The sequence below is a fragment of the Amblyraja radiata genome, chromosome 1, assembly GCF_010909765.2.
Source record: "Amblyraja radiata isolate CabotCenter1 chromosome 1, sAmbRad1.1.pri, whole genome shotgun sequence".
NCBI classification, from domain to species: domain Eukaryota; kingdom Metazoa; phylum Chordata; class Chondrichthyes; order Rajiformes; family Rajidae; genus Amblyraja; species Amblyraja radiata.
In genome coordinates this window covers 107,023,825-107,040,555 of record NC_045956.1, presented here as the reverse complement: position 1 = coordinate 107,040,555, position 16,731 = coordinate 107,023,825, and the positions used below count along the sequence as shown (strand labels likewise).

General features: G+C 43.4%; 1 protein-coding gene across 1 annotated transcript in view; it reads left to right on the top strand.

Annotated features, from left to right (window-relative positions):
• nfxl1 (nuclear transcription factor, X-box binding like 1) overlaps positions 1–16,731 on the top strand; it is a 124,348-nt gene that overhangs the window by 95,112 nt on the left and 12,505 nt on the right. The window contains exons 19-21 of the mRNA XM_033028165.1: positions 2,735–2,839; positions 6,702–6,788; positions 9,274–9,327. Coding sequence (XP_032884056.1) covers positions 2,735–2,839; positions 6,702–6,788; positions 9,274–9,327 — 246 coding nt within the window. The remainder of the gene's footprint in view (positions 1–2,734; positions 2,840–6,701; positions 6,789–9,273; positions 9,328–16,731) is intronic.

The following is a 16,731-nucleotide window of genomic DNA, read 5'->3' as shown; positions in this document are numbered from 1 at the left end:
CTTAGAGAAGTTGGATAGGGAAGATGGTTATCAAAAATTGCAGCAGGATCTCGATCAGTTGGGCAAGTGGGCTGAGAAACGGGTAGTGGAGTTTAATGCAGGTGTTGCATTTTGGGTAGTCACACCAGGGCAGCACATTCACAGTGAATAACAGGACCCTGGGGAGTGTTATAGAGCAGAGGGATCTGGGAGTGAAGGTACGTACTTCCTCCAAAGTGGCGTCACAAGTAAATAGGGTTGTCAAGAAGGCTTTCGGTACATAGGCCTTCATCGGTCAAGGTATTTGGAATTGAAATTGGAACAATGTACAAGACGTTGGTGAGGCCGCATTTGGATTATTGTGTTCAGCTTTGGTCACCCTGCTATTGGAAAGGTATAGTTAAGCTGGAAAGCGTGCAGAGAAGATTTACAAGGATGTTGCCAGGACTCGAGGACTTAGGCTGATGGAGAGGTGGGATAGGTCAGGACTTTATTCCTTGGAGCGCAGGAAATTGAGGGGTGATCTTGTAGAGGCGTATAAGATCGTGAGGGGAATAGACAGGGTAAATGCAGTTTTTTTAACCCAGAATCAACTAGAGGACATAGGTTTAAGATGAGAGGGGGACGATTTGATAGGGACCTGATTGACAACCTTTCCACATGTGTGGTAGGTATGTGGAATGAGCTGCAAGAGGAGGTAGTTGAGGCAGGTACTATAACAACATTTTGGACAGGCCCCATGGAGAGGAAAGGTTCAGAGGAATATGGGCCAAACACGGGTTGGTGGGACTAGCATAGTTGGTGCATTTGGCCAAAGTGCCTGTTTCTATGCTTTTAATTCTATGCCTTTTATAATCACACATACGTCCACTCACCAAAATTGAAGAATTGCTCAGCCATATCCTGAATCATGTAGTTCACGGTTATATCAGAATATGTTAGTGAATGAAATCACAGAGCTTAATTTTTTAATTTTTTATTTCAGACCTGTACTGAGTATTGGCAGATTTCTCCTTTTGCTCACACATAAAGTAATGGAAGTGTGTGGAATCATGATGTTGGGTCTCGCCCTTTCTTCCCCACTTTTGTAGTGCCTTGAAATTTCTCTACTTTATCCTGAGGGATAAAATGCCTCTGGAAAAGTGGGCGAGTGAGGAAGTTGGTTAGCCGCCAGATTACTCTTACAATGCATTCCTGCTGCTTTGAGCTTCTGGGACGTTTTGACCATGATTGACTTTCCTCCCGTGCTTCCAGTTGCTAGGTCCTGTGCTGTATTTGGCTTTTGTAGATAATTTGAACCCGGAAATGAACAGGTGGTGTGCACTTTATAGGACTGGAAAATCAGTTGGATGGTGCTTTAACTTTTATCATTTGATGCGGAAGCCAAGTGTGGGAACTAAATGAAAATGCATTTGTAATCAGACAAGTATTCCAACATGCATTTTCATGGGGAAAAATCTTAGCTTATATTTATTTAAATCAGGATCCTTTGCTGCTAAATCACTTGGATGAGGTGTTCCTGAGGTGCTTCCACTCTTTCCCGGATACTGAAAGGGATATCAAAGTTTACCACTGGCAAACAATGTGGCGACGACAAAGCTATCCTCCATGTTTCACTTGTCCTTTCATCAGACTTAATATCTTTATATTGCCTCTACGCTGGCTCATCTAGAAGGGACTACAATCGGTTCTAAACTTAGCTATCTAGTTTCTCCCATATATGTACCATCCAGTACCCTGTATAAATGTATCCATGGTCAGTTCCTTGTCGACACAATGCCATTCAGTGTCAGCTGAAAATGGAGTTGCTGACTTTCAGAAAAGACCGTTTCCACATGTAATGCCCTGGACTATTTTATCACAACGATGAGTGATCCCTCTTAGACTAAATTGTTGGAATGCTTGCCTGATAACAAAAGTAGGTGAGCAGAAATGTGTTTCAATCAAGTATTGGCTACAGTAAATGAAAGCCATAATTCTTTTGTTTTTTGCGCTCAATTTACTCACCCTCAATTCTACCTCTCGGTGAATTTTCTCAAATTAGACTGTTTGTCACCTTGGTGCCATATTTGAACCCAACTTGAATTTGGATCACATCAAGGCCACCTAGGTCTGCCTCAATGTTCTCACAACCTCCATCCTTGCATTATGTCGACTGGTGTCAAAACTCTCATCCATGCCTCATCACTTCCAGACTTTATTCAAAAATACAAATGGCCAGCTTGCCCAGCCCAGATCTTGATAAAGGAGGTCAATGAGTCGAGCAAGGTTTTGACCGAAACATCAACGATTCCATCCACTCCTTCCCCCACAGACGCTGCTTGACCTGCTGAGTTCTTCCAATAGATTAGTTGATGCCCCAGATTCCAGCCTCTGCAGTCACTCATCTCCAGTCCAAATCTTTCCTTGAAAGTGAGTGCTGTCAGCCTGAAGTTATGTTTGCAGATCAGCAATAACAAGAATGATTGGCAATGGATTCCAAGTCAGAAATGTCTCGGTTCTTTTTTTTCTCCCTTTTTTGGTGTAAATTCTCATTTTTATTTTCAGATCCTATCACATCTGTAACCCTTCCTATCTATTATTTGTTCTGACTGTTGTGATGGTGGTTGGCTAATTCAGATGAAAACACGAGAACATTTGTTTGTGGGCAAATTGGACAATTTTAAATAAGAATTAGGTTGCTCATCACTTTTTTCATTTTATGTTTTTTATTTATTGAACAAAATTCTCTATTCATCCCTCTCATTTTAACCAGTTGTTATGTGGACATCGGTGCAAAGCAACCTGCCACCCTGGTAACTGTCCAGAGGGCTGCAACCAGAAAGTGAAGATGAAATGCCCCTGTAAGCGGTTAAAGAAGGTAAAGCTTAATTATTGTACATTGTATCAATTTATATTGTGTCATATCCACCCCCCCCCCCCCTCCCCCCTCTCTGCGCTGTCTTCACTGTAAAACTTGCACCTTTCCTCGCTTTCTGAATTCTGATGAGGGATCTTCAACATGAGGCATTTATCCCGTTCTGAGTATTTGCAGCATGTTCTGTTTTCTGTCAGGTTTCCAGCATGTGCCACATTTTCAGTTTTTCAGTTATGAAAGTTAAGACTCAAGGTGACAGAGGGTATCGGGGTGTCACAGATATGTGAGGAGTGACTGACCATGGGGAAGAAAGAATAAAGTCAAAGAAGGGAGATCCTGATGGATCTACAGTGGATCTTGATGGACTTTCAACAACTTGCTTCTCTCAAATGCCTTTGAGTGATTTTTATAAAATAATCCAAATGATTAAATTGTAATCATTATTTATAAAAGTGATCCAATTCCAGGGCTGCCAACATTGGGTGAGAGTTGAGAGTGAGAAATTGCGACGGAGCGTAGCGACTGGGGGGGGGGGGGGGGGGGAGGGGGTGTCCCCTTAGGGAGGCAGGGAGTTTTTGCGTTTTTCAGCTTGCAATTGTGCAATCTGGTGCATACTGTAGCGAGTCTTTTAATTTACACTTGAACATTTATGCTTTAAATTGGATTAGATATGAATAAGGTTAGGCTAAATTACATTCCGAATTAAAAATATTTTAAACATTAAATTTCAATATTTCCATTTTAATTTACCCTTTTTGACAATAAGGCTAAATTACATTCCTAATTACATTCCACAGTAGAGCCAGGCTCTGATCAACAGGTGCCGCACATGAATGACTATATTCATGTATGGCCACCAGATTATAATTCATGCTGTTATGCATATATAGAGAGAAAAACACAGGGAAACAAGGCAAGAGTTGGACTTCCATCACTGTTCTGCACAAATAAATCAATCAACCTTACCCTTTGACTATAGAAACAAAATGAAAATAATGCCACATATTCAATCATATATGGTTCAATGAAATTACGATATATATGTAAAAAATATATATGGAAACAGGCCCTTCAGCCCACCAAGTCCACACCGACCAGCAATCTATCATACACCAGTTCCATCCATCACGCCAGGGACAATTTACAGAAACCATTTAACCTACAAACCTGCACTTCTTTCGGATAAGGGAGATACCAGAATATCCAGAGTAAACCCATGTGGTAGTAAGGCAGCAACTTTACCGCTGCGCCACCGTGCCACCCCATTAAATCTTTTTTTCTGGAATATATTTATTATGGTGTCACGTCAATAAAGATGAACACATGATTCTGATTTCTGCCCTTGGTTAGATAACACACATCTCCAGTCATTGTGTTTTATGGCTGGTTTTCAACCTCTTCAGTCTGAAGGTCTCAACCCGAAACATCATCCATTCTTTCTCTCCAGAGATGCTGCCTGTCCTGCTGATTTTTTTCTAGTTTTTAATGTCTATCTTCAGTTTAAACCAGCATCTGCAATTCCTTCCTACACTATTTGTTAACTAAAACAGGTCCTATTCACATAATATTATTCACCTCAACTGAGTTTATTCTTCACCTCCATTGCTGCAGAGAATACAATCCCAGTTATCAAATCTTTCTTCAAAATGAAAAAAAAAATTCAGCCCAGCCAACATCTTCATAAAATCGCCCCTTGATCCTCTCCACAGCAATTGCACCCTTTCTACAACGTGTCATAGTCTTACAGCATGGAAACAGGCCCTTCATCCCAGCTTGTCCATGCAGATCAAGATGCCCCATCTAAACTAGTCCCATTTATCCGCATTTGGCCTATATCCCTTTAAACCTTGTGTGTGCGTGAGAGTGTGTGTCAGTGAAGTGGCGACAACATCTGGAGTGAGCGGATATTTGGCAACGCCCAGGAAGTGTTCCCCCCCCCCCCCCGGGAATGCGTGCCGGCCCAGGTGTTCCTTGTCCAGCTGGAGTTCGGGAGAGGTGAGGGTCAATGACCCGGGGGTCGGGCATCGGAGCAGAGCCTTAGCCGAGATTCATCTCCGTGGCTCAGGAGGCGGCATCGACTCCCCCACTCACCTGGTCCGCTCCTGGCTCCGGAGGGGAGGGGGGGGGGGGTTGGTGCTGGAACCACCACCATGTCTCACCTATCACACCATCTGCACGGGAGAAACTAAACTACTTTTTTTCCCCAAAAATCATCCTGCAGGCCGGTAGTTTGACAGCCCTGCTTTAAACCAATGCCCTCTAGTTCTTGAATCACATATCCCAGGAAAAAGACTATGCATTCACCCTCATGGTTTTTACTCACCTCCGCTATAGGATCTTTGCTGTGCAGGGACTGAAGACAGCGTGAGAATTCTGTCATCAGCGTGAGGCCGTGAGAATTTGCTCAAATGCGTGATTCTCATGCTCAAAGCGTGAGAGTTGGCAGCCCTGCAATTCAAATGGGGTCATGCTTCAGCTTCTGGAAGCTCAACTTTGGAAAGCTGGAAGTGGAAGCTTGTCCTCTGCATTTGGGCATGATGCTGAATCCAGTCGAGTGGCAGGAAGTCAGATGCCAGCTTATTTCGGATTTCCACATTCTGTGCACAGATGTGGAAGACAGACTGGTTTTCCAGTGCAAAGCAGTTAGCCAATGGTTCACGGCTGAAGGTCCCTGCATTCTGGCCCATTCTTTCACTGCATTAATGTGATGTCAAAATGTATTCCTCAGCAATGTCAATAATCCATGTGTATAGATATTTGACATTCCTAATAGAAGGTTGATAGGAAGATTACTGCTTTACTTATGAATATTTGGGTACTCATTGTTTTCAGATTTAGTTTCTGTCAATACTTTGCAGCAAATGCAAAGTACATCGAATTAAAGAGATCCAGAGAGTGGCACAGAAGTTGGAGCTGCTGCCTCAATTCCGGTGAACGGGATTCTATTGTGACCTCTGGTGCTGTCTTATGAAGCTTACTCATCCCCTTATGACCACACAGCTTTCCCCTCGGAGCTTGAGTTTGCTTCCACATACTAAAGATGTGCAGTTGGTAGATTAATTGGCTATAGTAGTGTTGGTGAGAACTAGCAGAAGGGGTGGGCATTGAGATAGAATTGCAGGAAAAATAGATGGAGATTGGGGTTGGTGGGATGGTTTTGAAAGTTAGCATAGACAAGATGGGCAGAATGACCCCCTTCTCTGAGGAAAGGAAATACAAAAAAGACAAATGAAAATATCAGAATGTAGTGATTGATAGTGTGAAGATTGATTCTACTGAAATGGTTTGCATCTGAAGAGGTTTTAGTCAGACTATGATGTGATAGAAGGAAACATAGGCTTCCAAAATAATGATACATTCCTCACGGCAAATAAGATTAATTTGAGGAATTTAAATTCTGGTGATTATGTATGAAATATAATATTATTTGATCCAAGAATATTTTCTACATGTAATTAGTAAAGAAAAATAATCCTTGTTTTTACTTCCAATTAGTTTGTTTATGTGCATGCAGGGAAAAACTATTTAAATTTAGCTGTGGAATTATGTCTCTATTGTAATTCAGTCTTGTACTTTGTTCAGCAAGATTCAACTATATTCTACTTGCTTAAAATGCCAGAAAAATAACCATGCATGAGTATAACCTCCACTGGAGCATCTTTGTTACATGAAAAATCTCATTATTCAATTATTGTGCAACGACCAAAAGTCAAGTGACCAATTGTTAAGTGTGCACATTCAAGGAAATGTTTGATTTAATTTCAAAACATCAACTACATCCTTCTTGCATAATAGATTGTTTCCTTTTAAATTAACACAACATTCTTTGAAGAATTAACACCAGACGCTTTCTGTATTCTGTAAGGAAATACTGTGCATGGTGGTGACTGAGGAGCAGGTCCTGGTGGAATGTGATGATGTCTGTCAGGAAATGAAGCAAAAGGCATCTGAGGTAATGTCTCCTGAATTGTTACATTATACTCTCACAGTTTTCCTAGAAAGTGGGGTACAAGGAACAGACTTTGCAAACTAATGAACTCTCCTGTAGAACTGTTATGAATAAGGTATTCAGCAAATTAAGCTACTATAACGCGCATGTCATATCAAATTGCTCACAGGATATTTAATCAAGATTGCTATCGCCAACGGAATTCCTTGTAAAAGCAGGGTCCATGCAACATTTAAATGAGAATATAAAGGTTTGGGGGAAAAAATGAAACGTGCTTAGAACCCCACCCAAAATGCCAAATTGAAATAATCTCTTCTGCCATAGATGATCTAAAAGCCTCCTAAACACCACTATCATATCTCCCTCCACCATCACCTCTGCCAGTGTGTTCCAGACACCTATGACTTGACCCACACACCTCCATTAAACTTTCCTCCTCTGACCTAAAGCTATGCTCTCTAATATTTGACATTTCCATTCTGGGAAAAATATTCTGACTGCCCTATCTGTGCACCACTGATTTTATAAAATTCAGGTCTCTCCTCAGCCTTTGATGCGCCAGAGAAAACAGTCAAAGTTTGTCCAACCTCTCCCTGCAGCATAATCCTCTAATCCAGGCAGCATCCTCATAAACATCTTCTATGCCCTCTCCAAAACCTCCATATCCTGTTTGATTAGTGTGGTTAAAAGAGCAGAGAAATGAGAACAAACATTTAAAATTGTTTCAGAAAGTTAGCATAGCTATACAGTCCTCCTATATTTTAAAATTCAATAATTCAAGTATGATATTTGTCGTCTCAAATTGATCAGAGAATTTCAATAATAGCCTTGTTCATCAAGAAGTAGTTGGGATAAAATTAAATGCATTTTACATGGATCTGAAGCAATGATGCCTGGTAAAGGTTACAGCACTGCCTGATCCGGTTTCATCTGTCTATTATACCCTGAATATAAAATATATGAATTTGAAAATAGTTTAAATTGCTGAATTTGCCACATATACTCCCAATTTGAACATTGGGAATGTGTCACAAATTGATATTTGCTCTAATTAGAGCTAAAACAAAGATTGTTTGGACGAACAATATTATCTGACAACATTCGTTATTAATAGCTTGTATTTACGCGATGCTTTTAATATAATGAATCATTCCCAAGTACTTCACAAGATCTTTAATATGACACACTGCCACGAGTTACTAGTGTAAAATGGCCAGAACCTTGGTTTGAAATTGTGGGAATTAGGAATATTTTAAAGAATGGAAGAGTTGATGAAAGGTCGGAATTGCAGGAATAAAGGGATCCTGGAGAAATGGAGACTATTTCTTGCTGAAACCTAATTTTCTTTAGTTTAGAGATACAGCACGGAAAAAGGCCCTTCGGCCCACCGAGTCCACACCGACCAGCAATCCCCACACATTAACACTATCCTATACACACTAGGGACAATTTACACGTTTCAAAGCTAATTAACCTACAAACATGTACATCTTTGGAGTGTGAGAGGAAATCGAAGATCTCGGAGAGAATGTACAAACTCCGTACAGACAGCACCTATAGTCAGGATCGAACCTGGGTATCTGGCGCTGCAAATGCTGTAAGGCAGCACCAACTCTACCACTGCGTCACATTCTGGTGATGGTGTTTGTACCTTTGACAATTCATTGGGTATCGAAACATTAATTTGTTTCAGATTTAAAGCTTCCCTGCAACTGACAACTAGGCAATAGAGAAAATAGTGAAATAATAGCGTGTGCTGGAAATGAAGTCAACTAATTACTGTTAAATTGAATAACTGTAGTATTAATCTAAATGCAGGAGAGGAATTTGTAATCATGTTGCCATTATGGAACTAGTGTTTCATCACAAAGACAGGATTTTAAATTAAAGAGGCTCAAGAACTATATTAAGTTACATGCAGAATTGTGTTCATTATATGGGACAAGTTCATTAGAATTGGCCAGGTGGCTTAGATTTATCATGGATCGACTCCAATTTCATTTTGCTCCCTTTACCTTTAGACCAACAGAAAAATTATGTTTTAAATGGGGCAATTTAGATTTCCTCTTCCAGCTTTTGTAAGCTGGATGCTGACTACATGTCTGATGATGGTCTGTGGAATTTCATCTGTGGAAAAAAATTAAACCATTTAGGTGGTGAGAATATAAAATTATTTAAACTTTAGTAATGGCTAGTGATTTAATGAAATAAACGTGCAGTAATTTTTCAGATTACTGAGAAAATATTGATGATTTTATTTTCCCCAAACAGTACATCTAATTAAAAGGGTCAGATCTGATTTGCAAGTTTCAAGGGTAAAAAAATTGCAAATAGCTACATAACAGTAATGTGCTTTTTTGAAATGTTGTTTCTATATTATTAAGTAAATTAATTGAATGCAACTTTTCAAAATGCAGGAAAAAAGAGTAAAATTATTTCTATATTATTAGCGACAAATTAAATACATATTTTAAACTTGTAATTCTAGATGAAAGAAGCTGAAGAAAAAGCAGCTTTTGAAAAAGAAAAATTGAAACAGCAGGTAAGCTGTTAGATATAGTGCTCTTGAAGATAGCAGAATTAGGGGATATGGGGAGAAGGCAGGAACGGGGTAGTTTTGAAAGATGCTTTTAAATGATGAAAAATATTTTATAAATTCTCTGTTCTAATGGTTTCCTGTGATGTGAATTTTTCTTTCCTCTTTGCATATTCTTGAAATAATGTTCCATTTCATGGTTACATGGTGAGCTGACTTCCTTGGAAAAACCACATTGAATTTGATGGACCCTTGCTACTACTAAGCTGAAGAGTATGGTTCAGAAGGTTTTCAGCCCTTGCAGAAGAGAATTACTTTTTGTCATTGAATTTATCCTGGCTGTTAGTAGAACTGCGATCCTTTTTTGCTAATTACCATGCAACCTTATGCATATAGGTTAATCAAAAGGGAAAGCTAACTCACCAGAATTATGTAACGTGAGACCACATTTGAAATCCTGTTTAATTGTCTGATCTCCCTATCTAAGGAAGGATAGACTTCTGAGAGAGCAAGTGCAACAAAGGTTTGTCAGATCAATTATGGGCATGATGGGTTTGTCTTTTGAGAAGAACGTAAATGAATTGAACCTCTATTTAGAAGAATTAGATGATCTCACTAAAACAGACAAAATTCTCAAGTGTTTGAACAAGAGTAGATGCGGGGATGATGTTTCCCCTTCTTGGCATGTCTGGAGCTAGCAGTCAGCCATTCATGATTGAGACTAGAAGACATTTTTTTTTTCAAAAAGTAGTTCAATCACTACTTTGGTTCAGAACAATTAAATTCGATTTTCAGGGTATCAAGGATATGCTTACACTATTGTCAGGCAAGTATTGGTGATATTGCATTCTTTTACAATGATGGGATTGCATTTTGTTTGTAAGTTTGTTTTCTTCTTGGTGTCTGTATATTTGTGTACATCATTTTGTTCATTATAAACTTGCTGCTATTCAATAACCAGTTCTGTTTGATTACTACATAGAGTGGAGTAATGATGGTCCAAGAATACATAAACTTAAAACTCTGAGTTACCATGATAAACAGCAATAGCCCTTTACAGAAGAAGAGCATAAAATTTAGGAAAATTTGACACTAGACTATTCAGCATAAATTCCATACTCTGTGCCTTTGTTGATAAAACCCAGAAATGTATTTGCTGCATTAACAACTTTCTAAACTTGCCCAGCCACTTTCACAAACATCTGCATACATACTCCAAGGTCTCTCTGTCTGTACCACTTTTAAAACAATATCCTTTATTCTATATTGACTCTGTTCATTCTTACTTCCAAAATTCTTCATCTCTCATTTATCTGCATTAAATTTAACCTGCCTTGCACCTGCCCATTCCACCAATATGTTTGTATCCTGCTGCCATCTATCACTGTACTCTTTGCAGTTCACAGTACTGCTAAATTGTGTGTCTTCTACACATTTAGAAATTGTGATTACATATAATGTGTGCCTTGGGGACCACATCTCAGATGCTTCAAACTAAATAATTGATACCCACATCCTTCCTTTTGGATGGGAGAGATTGAACTTTTCTTTGTGCTGCCAAGAAAGCCTGGACAATTGTTGTCTTCCATTTTGTTTAATGCACACACATTGAACACTTAGGATGAGGCTAGCAGTCAACAGTACGACTTGTCCAGAATGCTGTTTTGATATGTTTGGACCGATAATCTTGGAAAATGTTACTTAGCAACCTTAACGTGTATACAATATATGATTGAAATTCTTCTTGTAAAGTCATCAGTTGTGCACCTCACTGCAGAATTTGTAATCCATTGTGGTCTTTTAGCACTGCTATGGTGAATTCACTGAGTGTAGTAGATGTGAAAACAAGAACCTGATTCTTCATACTGACAGAGGTCTCCATAGCTTTTCTGCTAATCGTATATGTTCAGCACAAGCCAAGCAAAGTAGCAATATCTTATGTCTGATTACGACCAAAATCACAGTAATTGACAAATTACTCTTGTGCAAGTACTTAATTTCTTGTATTTTGCATTCCTTAGCCTTCCTATACGATTCTCTGCAGATCTCCTCATAGAGAAGGTTGCACTAGCCATGGAGAGTGAGGACAGATTTCTGGAGTTTTATTACCTCAAAACACTTTTGAAAATACTGATATATAAAATTTTATTGGCAGCATTTTAAGTTTCATAGCTCTGACACTACTTGGCTTCTGCCCATGCTATAGTGGAAGCAGGGCCTTATCCATCAAATACTGCCACATTGGTTTGGACCCAAGTGTTGAAATGGAGATGGATGCTATTTCTGCACTACAAAGAATGGGTTCCAGATATAACATTGGCTTTCCCTAAGCTTCAGTTTTTAGAAAGACTTAATTCTGCCCCAAACACCTGGATGTGTCTACAATTATTATTCTAGGGTTTCTCGCCATAGCATGATCCATGTCTTGCAGAAGGGAAATAGCATAAGGACGTGTGCAGGGAGCTGATTCACAAGCAAGTCTTAGTGTAAAGTATCCGTGTTTGCCTGCAGGTCCCTTGCGACCATTATATGTAGACTAGACCAAGTGCAGACCCGTTGGGTCTGTTTCCCCAACGGCGTTTGCGGGGGGGGGGGGTGAGAAGAGGGGAGGGAGGGGAGAGGAGGAGGAGGAAACGGGATAGATTTGGGAGGGAAAGGAGAGCGGGGTAGGGGGTGAGATGGGGAGAGAGATGTGGGGGAGGAGGGAGGGAGGGGGAGAGGGGTGGGGGAGACAGGGGAAAGAGTGGGGAGGGAGAGTGGAGGGGAAGGGGGAGAGAAGTGGAAGAGTGGGGAGGGAGGAGGAGAGGATGAGTGATGGAAGAGGGACAGAGGGATAGGGGGAAGGGGTGGGGGGGGAGAGGGAAGGGGGTTGGGTAGAGAGGGAAGGGGGTGGGGTAGAGAGGGATGGGAGAGGGAGAGGGGTGAGGAGAGGGGGAGGAGAGAAAGGGGAGAGAAGTGGAAGAGTGGGGAGGGAGGGAGGGGTAGAGGGGTAGCGGGAGTGGAGGAAGAGAGACGGGGGAGTGGTGGAAGAGGGACAGGGGTAGGGGAAGGGGTGGGCGAGAGAGGAAGGGAGGGGAAGAGAGGGGTGGGGGTGGGAGAGGCGTGGGGTAAGGGGATAGAAGTGGAAGAGTGGGGAGGGAGGGGTAGGGGGAGTGGTGAAAGAGGGACAGAGGGGAAGGGGGTGGTGGTAGAGAGGGAAGGGGGTGGGGGAGAGAGGGATGGGTGGGAGAGGGAGAGGGGTGAAGAGAGGGAAACATAGAAGCATAGAAATTAAGTGCAGGAGTAGGCCATTCGGCCCTTCGAGCCTGCACCACCATTCAATATGATCATGGCTGATCATCCAACTCAGTATCCTGTACCTGCCTTCTCTCCATACCCCCTGATCCCTTTAGCCACAAGGGCCACATCTAACTCCCTCTTAAATATAGCCAATGAACTGGCCTCAACTACCTTCTGTGGCAGAGAGTTCCAGAGACTCACCACTATCTGTGTGAAAAATGTTTTCCTCATTCAGTACTAAAGGATTTCCCCTTTATCCTTAAACTGTGACCCGCTTGTCCTGGACTTCCCCAACATCGGGAACAATCTTCCTGCATCAGACAAATGCAATTCAGGACTTTTGACTTCACAAGCAAAGTCAGAATGACGATTAGTGAAGAATTCGAACATTCGCTGAGCGTTCAGATGCTGCGCGCGCCTCCTGCACCAAAGGGGGGGGGGGGGGGGGGGGGAGTGTGTGTCGTCACACACAAAGATCTTGTAGCGGAGAGCTCCGCTATAAGATCTTTGGTCACATACTAAGCACGCGCCTCCACAAACAGATGAGCGTCTTCTTGAATGGAGAGCGCGTGGCCGCCTCCACAAAAATATTTTGTGAGGAAGGGGAGGAGGAGGGTGGAGAGGGAGAGGGGGGGGGGGGGAGGAGAGGATGGGAGAGAGAGGTGAAGGGGGGGGAGGGGTTGGAGCGGGCGTGCATGAGTCGAGAGAAGAGAAATGGGCAGAGAGAGAGAGAGGCTGGTACAACAACAAAAAAGCTGGATAAACTCAGCGGGTGCAGCAGCATCTATGGACCGAAGGAAAAGGGTAACGTTTTTGGCCGAAACCCTTCTTCCGGGTTTCGGCCAAAAACGTTGACCATTCCATTCGCTCCATAGATGCTGCCGCACCCGCTGAGTTTATCCAGCTTTTTTTATGTCTACCTTCGATTTTCCAGCATCTGTAGTTCCTTCTTAAAGACAGAGACTGTGCACGGTAAGGGAATGAGGAGGGAGAGGGGGAAGAGTGTGGAGGGAGGGGGAGAGTGGGATTGGAGGGGGAGAGGGGTGGGGGGAGAGAGAAGTGGAAGAGAGGGGAGGGAGGGAGGGGGAGAGGGGTAGCAGGAGTGGTGGAAGAGGGACAGGGGAGTGGTGGAAGCGGGACAGAGGGGTAGGGGAAGGGATGGGGGAGAGAGGGGAAGGGAGGGGGGGTGAGGGAGGGAGAGGGGTGGGGTAAGGGAAGAGAAGTGGGAGAGGGAGGGGTAGGGGGACTGGTGGAAGAGGGACAGAGGGGAAGGGGGCGGGGGAGAGAGGGAAGGGGGTGGGGTAGGGAGGGAAGGGGTGGGGGAGAGAGGGATGGAAGAGGGGTGAGGAGAGGGAGAGGGGGAGGAGAGAAGGGGAGAGAAGTGGAAGAGTGGGGAGGGAGGGAGGGGTAGCGGGAGTGGTGGAAGAGGGACGGGGGAGTGGTGGAAGAGGGACAGAGGGGAAGGGGTGGGACAGGGAGGGGAAGAGAGAGGGGTGAGGGAGGGAGAGGGGTGGAGTAAGGGGAGAGAAGTGGAAGAGTGGGGAGGGAGGGGTAGAAGGACTGGTGGAAGAGGGACAGAGGGGTAGGGGAAGGGGGCGGGGGAGAGAGGGAAGGGGGTGGGGTAGAGAGGGAAGGGGGGTGGGGGAGAGAGGGATGGGTGGGAGAGGGAGAGGGGTGATGAGAGGGAAACATTGAAACAGAAATTAAGTGCAGGAGTAGGCCATTCGGCCCTTCTAGCCTGCACCACCATTCAATATGATCATGGCTGATCATCCAACTCAGTATCCTGTACCTGCCTTCTCTCCTTACCCCCTGATCCCTTTAGCCGCAAGGGCCACATCTAACTCCCTCTTAAATATAGCCAATGAACTGACCTCAAATACCTTCTGTGGCAGAGAATTCCAGAGATTCACCACTGTCTGTGTGAAAAATGTTTTCCTCATCTCAGTACTAAAGGATTTCCCCCTTATCCTTAAACTGTGACCCCTTGTTCTGGTCTTCCCCAACATCCGGAACAATCTTCCTGCATCTAGCCTGTCCAACCCCTTAAGAATTTTATACGTTTCTATAAGATACCCCCTCAATCTTCTAAAATCTAGCGAGTACAAGGCGAGTCTATCCAGTCTTTCTTCATATGAAAATCCTGACATCCCAGGAATCAGTCTGGTGAACCTTCTCTGTACTCCCTCTATGGCAACAATGTATTTGAGCATTGGGCATTGTGACATCACACGATGGAACGTTCACCAGGGGCTGGGGCTCCTGCAAAGGCATATGTAAATGAATCCATTCTGATTGGACATCTGTGAGCATCGGGCATTGTGACATCACACGATGGAACGTTCACCAGGGGCTGGGTCTGGTGCTGATTCTATGGGTGAGAAGCCAGTTTATTTTTGAAATATTGGGGGGGGGGGGGGGGGGGGGAGGATTTGATTAAAAACGTGTACTTAAACACGACGAAATGTAATGAGGAGCGGATACTTAGAAAGAAAAGTGAAATCTCTACCGAAATGGAAAAGATGTCGGGGATTCTTCGTCTGGTTTCGGAGTTGCAGGGAATCAAAGGAAGAAATGCAGCCGGCAGCCGTACATGTAAATGGATCCATTCCGATTGGACATCTGCGAGCATTGGGCATTGTGATTGGACATCTGCGAGCATTGGGCAGTGTGACATCACACGATGGAAACGAATCAAAAGGCAGAAAGGCAGCCGGACGGACGGCAGGCGACAGGCACAGACTTTTATATATTAGATATTCTCTCCAAACTATCCTTTGACGAAGTGTTCCAAGATCTGAGCTGGTGTCAGCAAATATCAGATTGAGTGACGAGATGCCCTCCCATAAATTTCATCTTGCTCGACTGGTAGATAGGATTTTTTCAGTATCTGAAGAGAGAACGATGCCTATTACGGTGTTTGTAAGGAGAATAGGCAACTAGCAAAGTGTGGGGCATGTTTAAGTCATCTGCATTATGCAAACAAGAACAAATTGTGGGATGACTTGGGAAAATGGTTGTTAATGTTGAATGTGGAATAGATATACTCCTTTCAGCGATCTCAACTATGCCACTGGCCACAGTCTCTGGCAGCAATTCTCTTTGTCATAAACATTGTTTTGCCATGTCCATGTCATGGTTGAGCAGCAGGCAGTATGTAACTGCTAAACGGTGTACAGGTACAGTGCCCTTCATAATGTTTGGGACATTATTATAAGACCCATCATTTATTTATTTGTCTCTGTACTCCACAATTTGAGATTTCTAATAGAAAATAATCCCATGTGGTTAAAGTGCACATTGTCAGATTTTAATAACGGTCATTTTAATAAAGGCCATGTTTATACATTTTGGTTTCACTGTGTAGAAATTACAGCAGTGTTCATACATAGTCCCTCCATTTTAGGGCACCACCGTGGATTTTGAAGAAACAGCAACAAAGAGAAGCAGGAAAAAGCACTGATTGGCTCTAGCCCGAGTGGGAGGAGAGTTAGAAGTGAGTCAGAGGGGGAATGTTTAAAACTGAGGAATTTGGTTTGTAAATTAGGCAATTTATCAGGCACTATAAGCAAGACTGCTCTTAGGGCGCGGCAGTGAGGGAGCGGCCTTGTGAGTAAAATGTGAGTCTTTGGCTCAAGAGTCTTCAGCGAGGAAGCTACGCTTAAAGCTCGAGAGGACTGTGCGTGGTCAACAGATGTCGGGGCAGATGAGACAGTGTGAGGCTTGCAGAATGTGGGAGCTCAGGGACACAGATGGAGCCTCTGGCTGCTACAACTGTGGCAAGTGCGTCCAGCTTCAGCTCCTAAAGGACCGTGTTGGGGCACTGGAGAAGCAGCTGGATGACCTCAGGGCCATCCGGGAAAACGAGCGTTTCCTGGACAGGACCTACAGTGAGATAGTCACGCCGAGGTTACGGGAAGAACCAGGGTGTGTGACGGAGAGAAAGGGTGGAAATCGTGGAGTGCAGAAGACTCAGGTGGCTGTGCCTAATGTAAACAGGTACACCCTCTAGGGAACTGTCCGGGGAGACGATGTTTCCAGTCCGAGCGGCGGACACGCCAGTGGTTCCGATCCTGGAGATGACTCGACCGGCGAGACCGACGTCGGGCAGAGCCCTAGTGGTAGGTGACT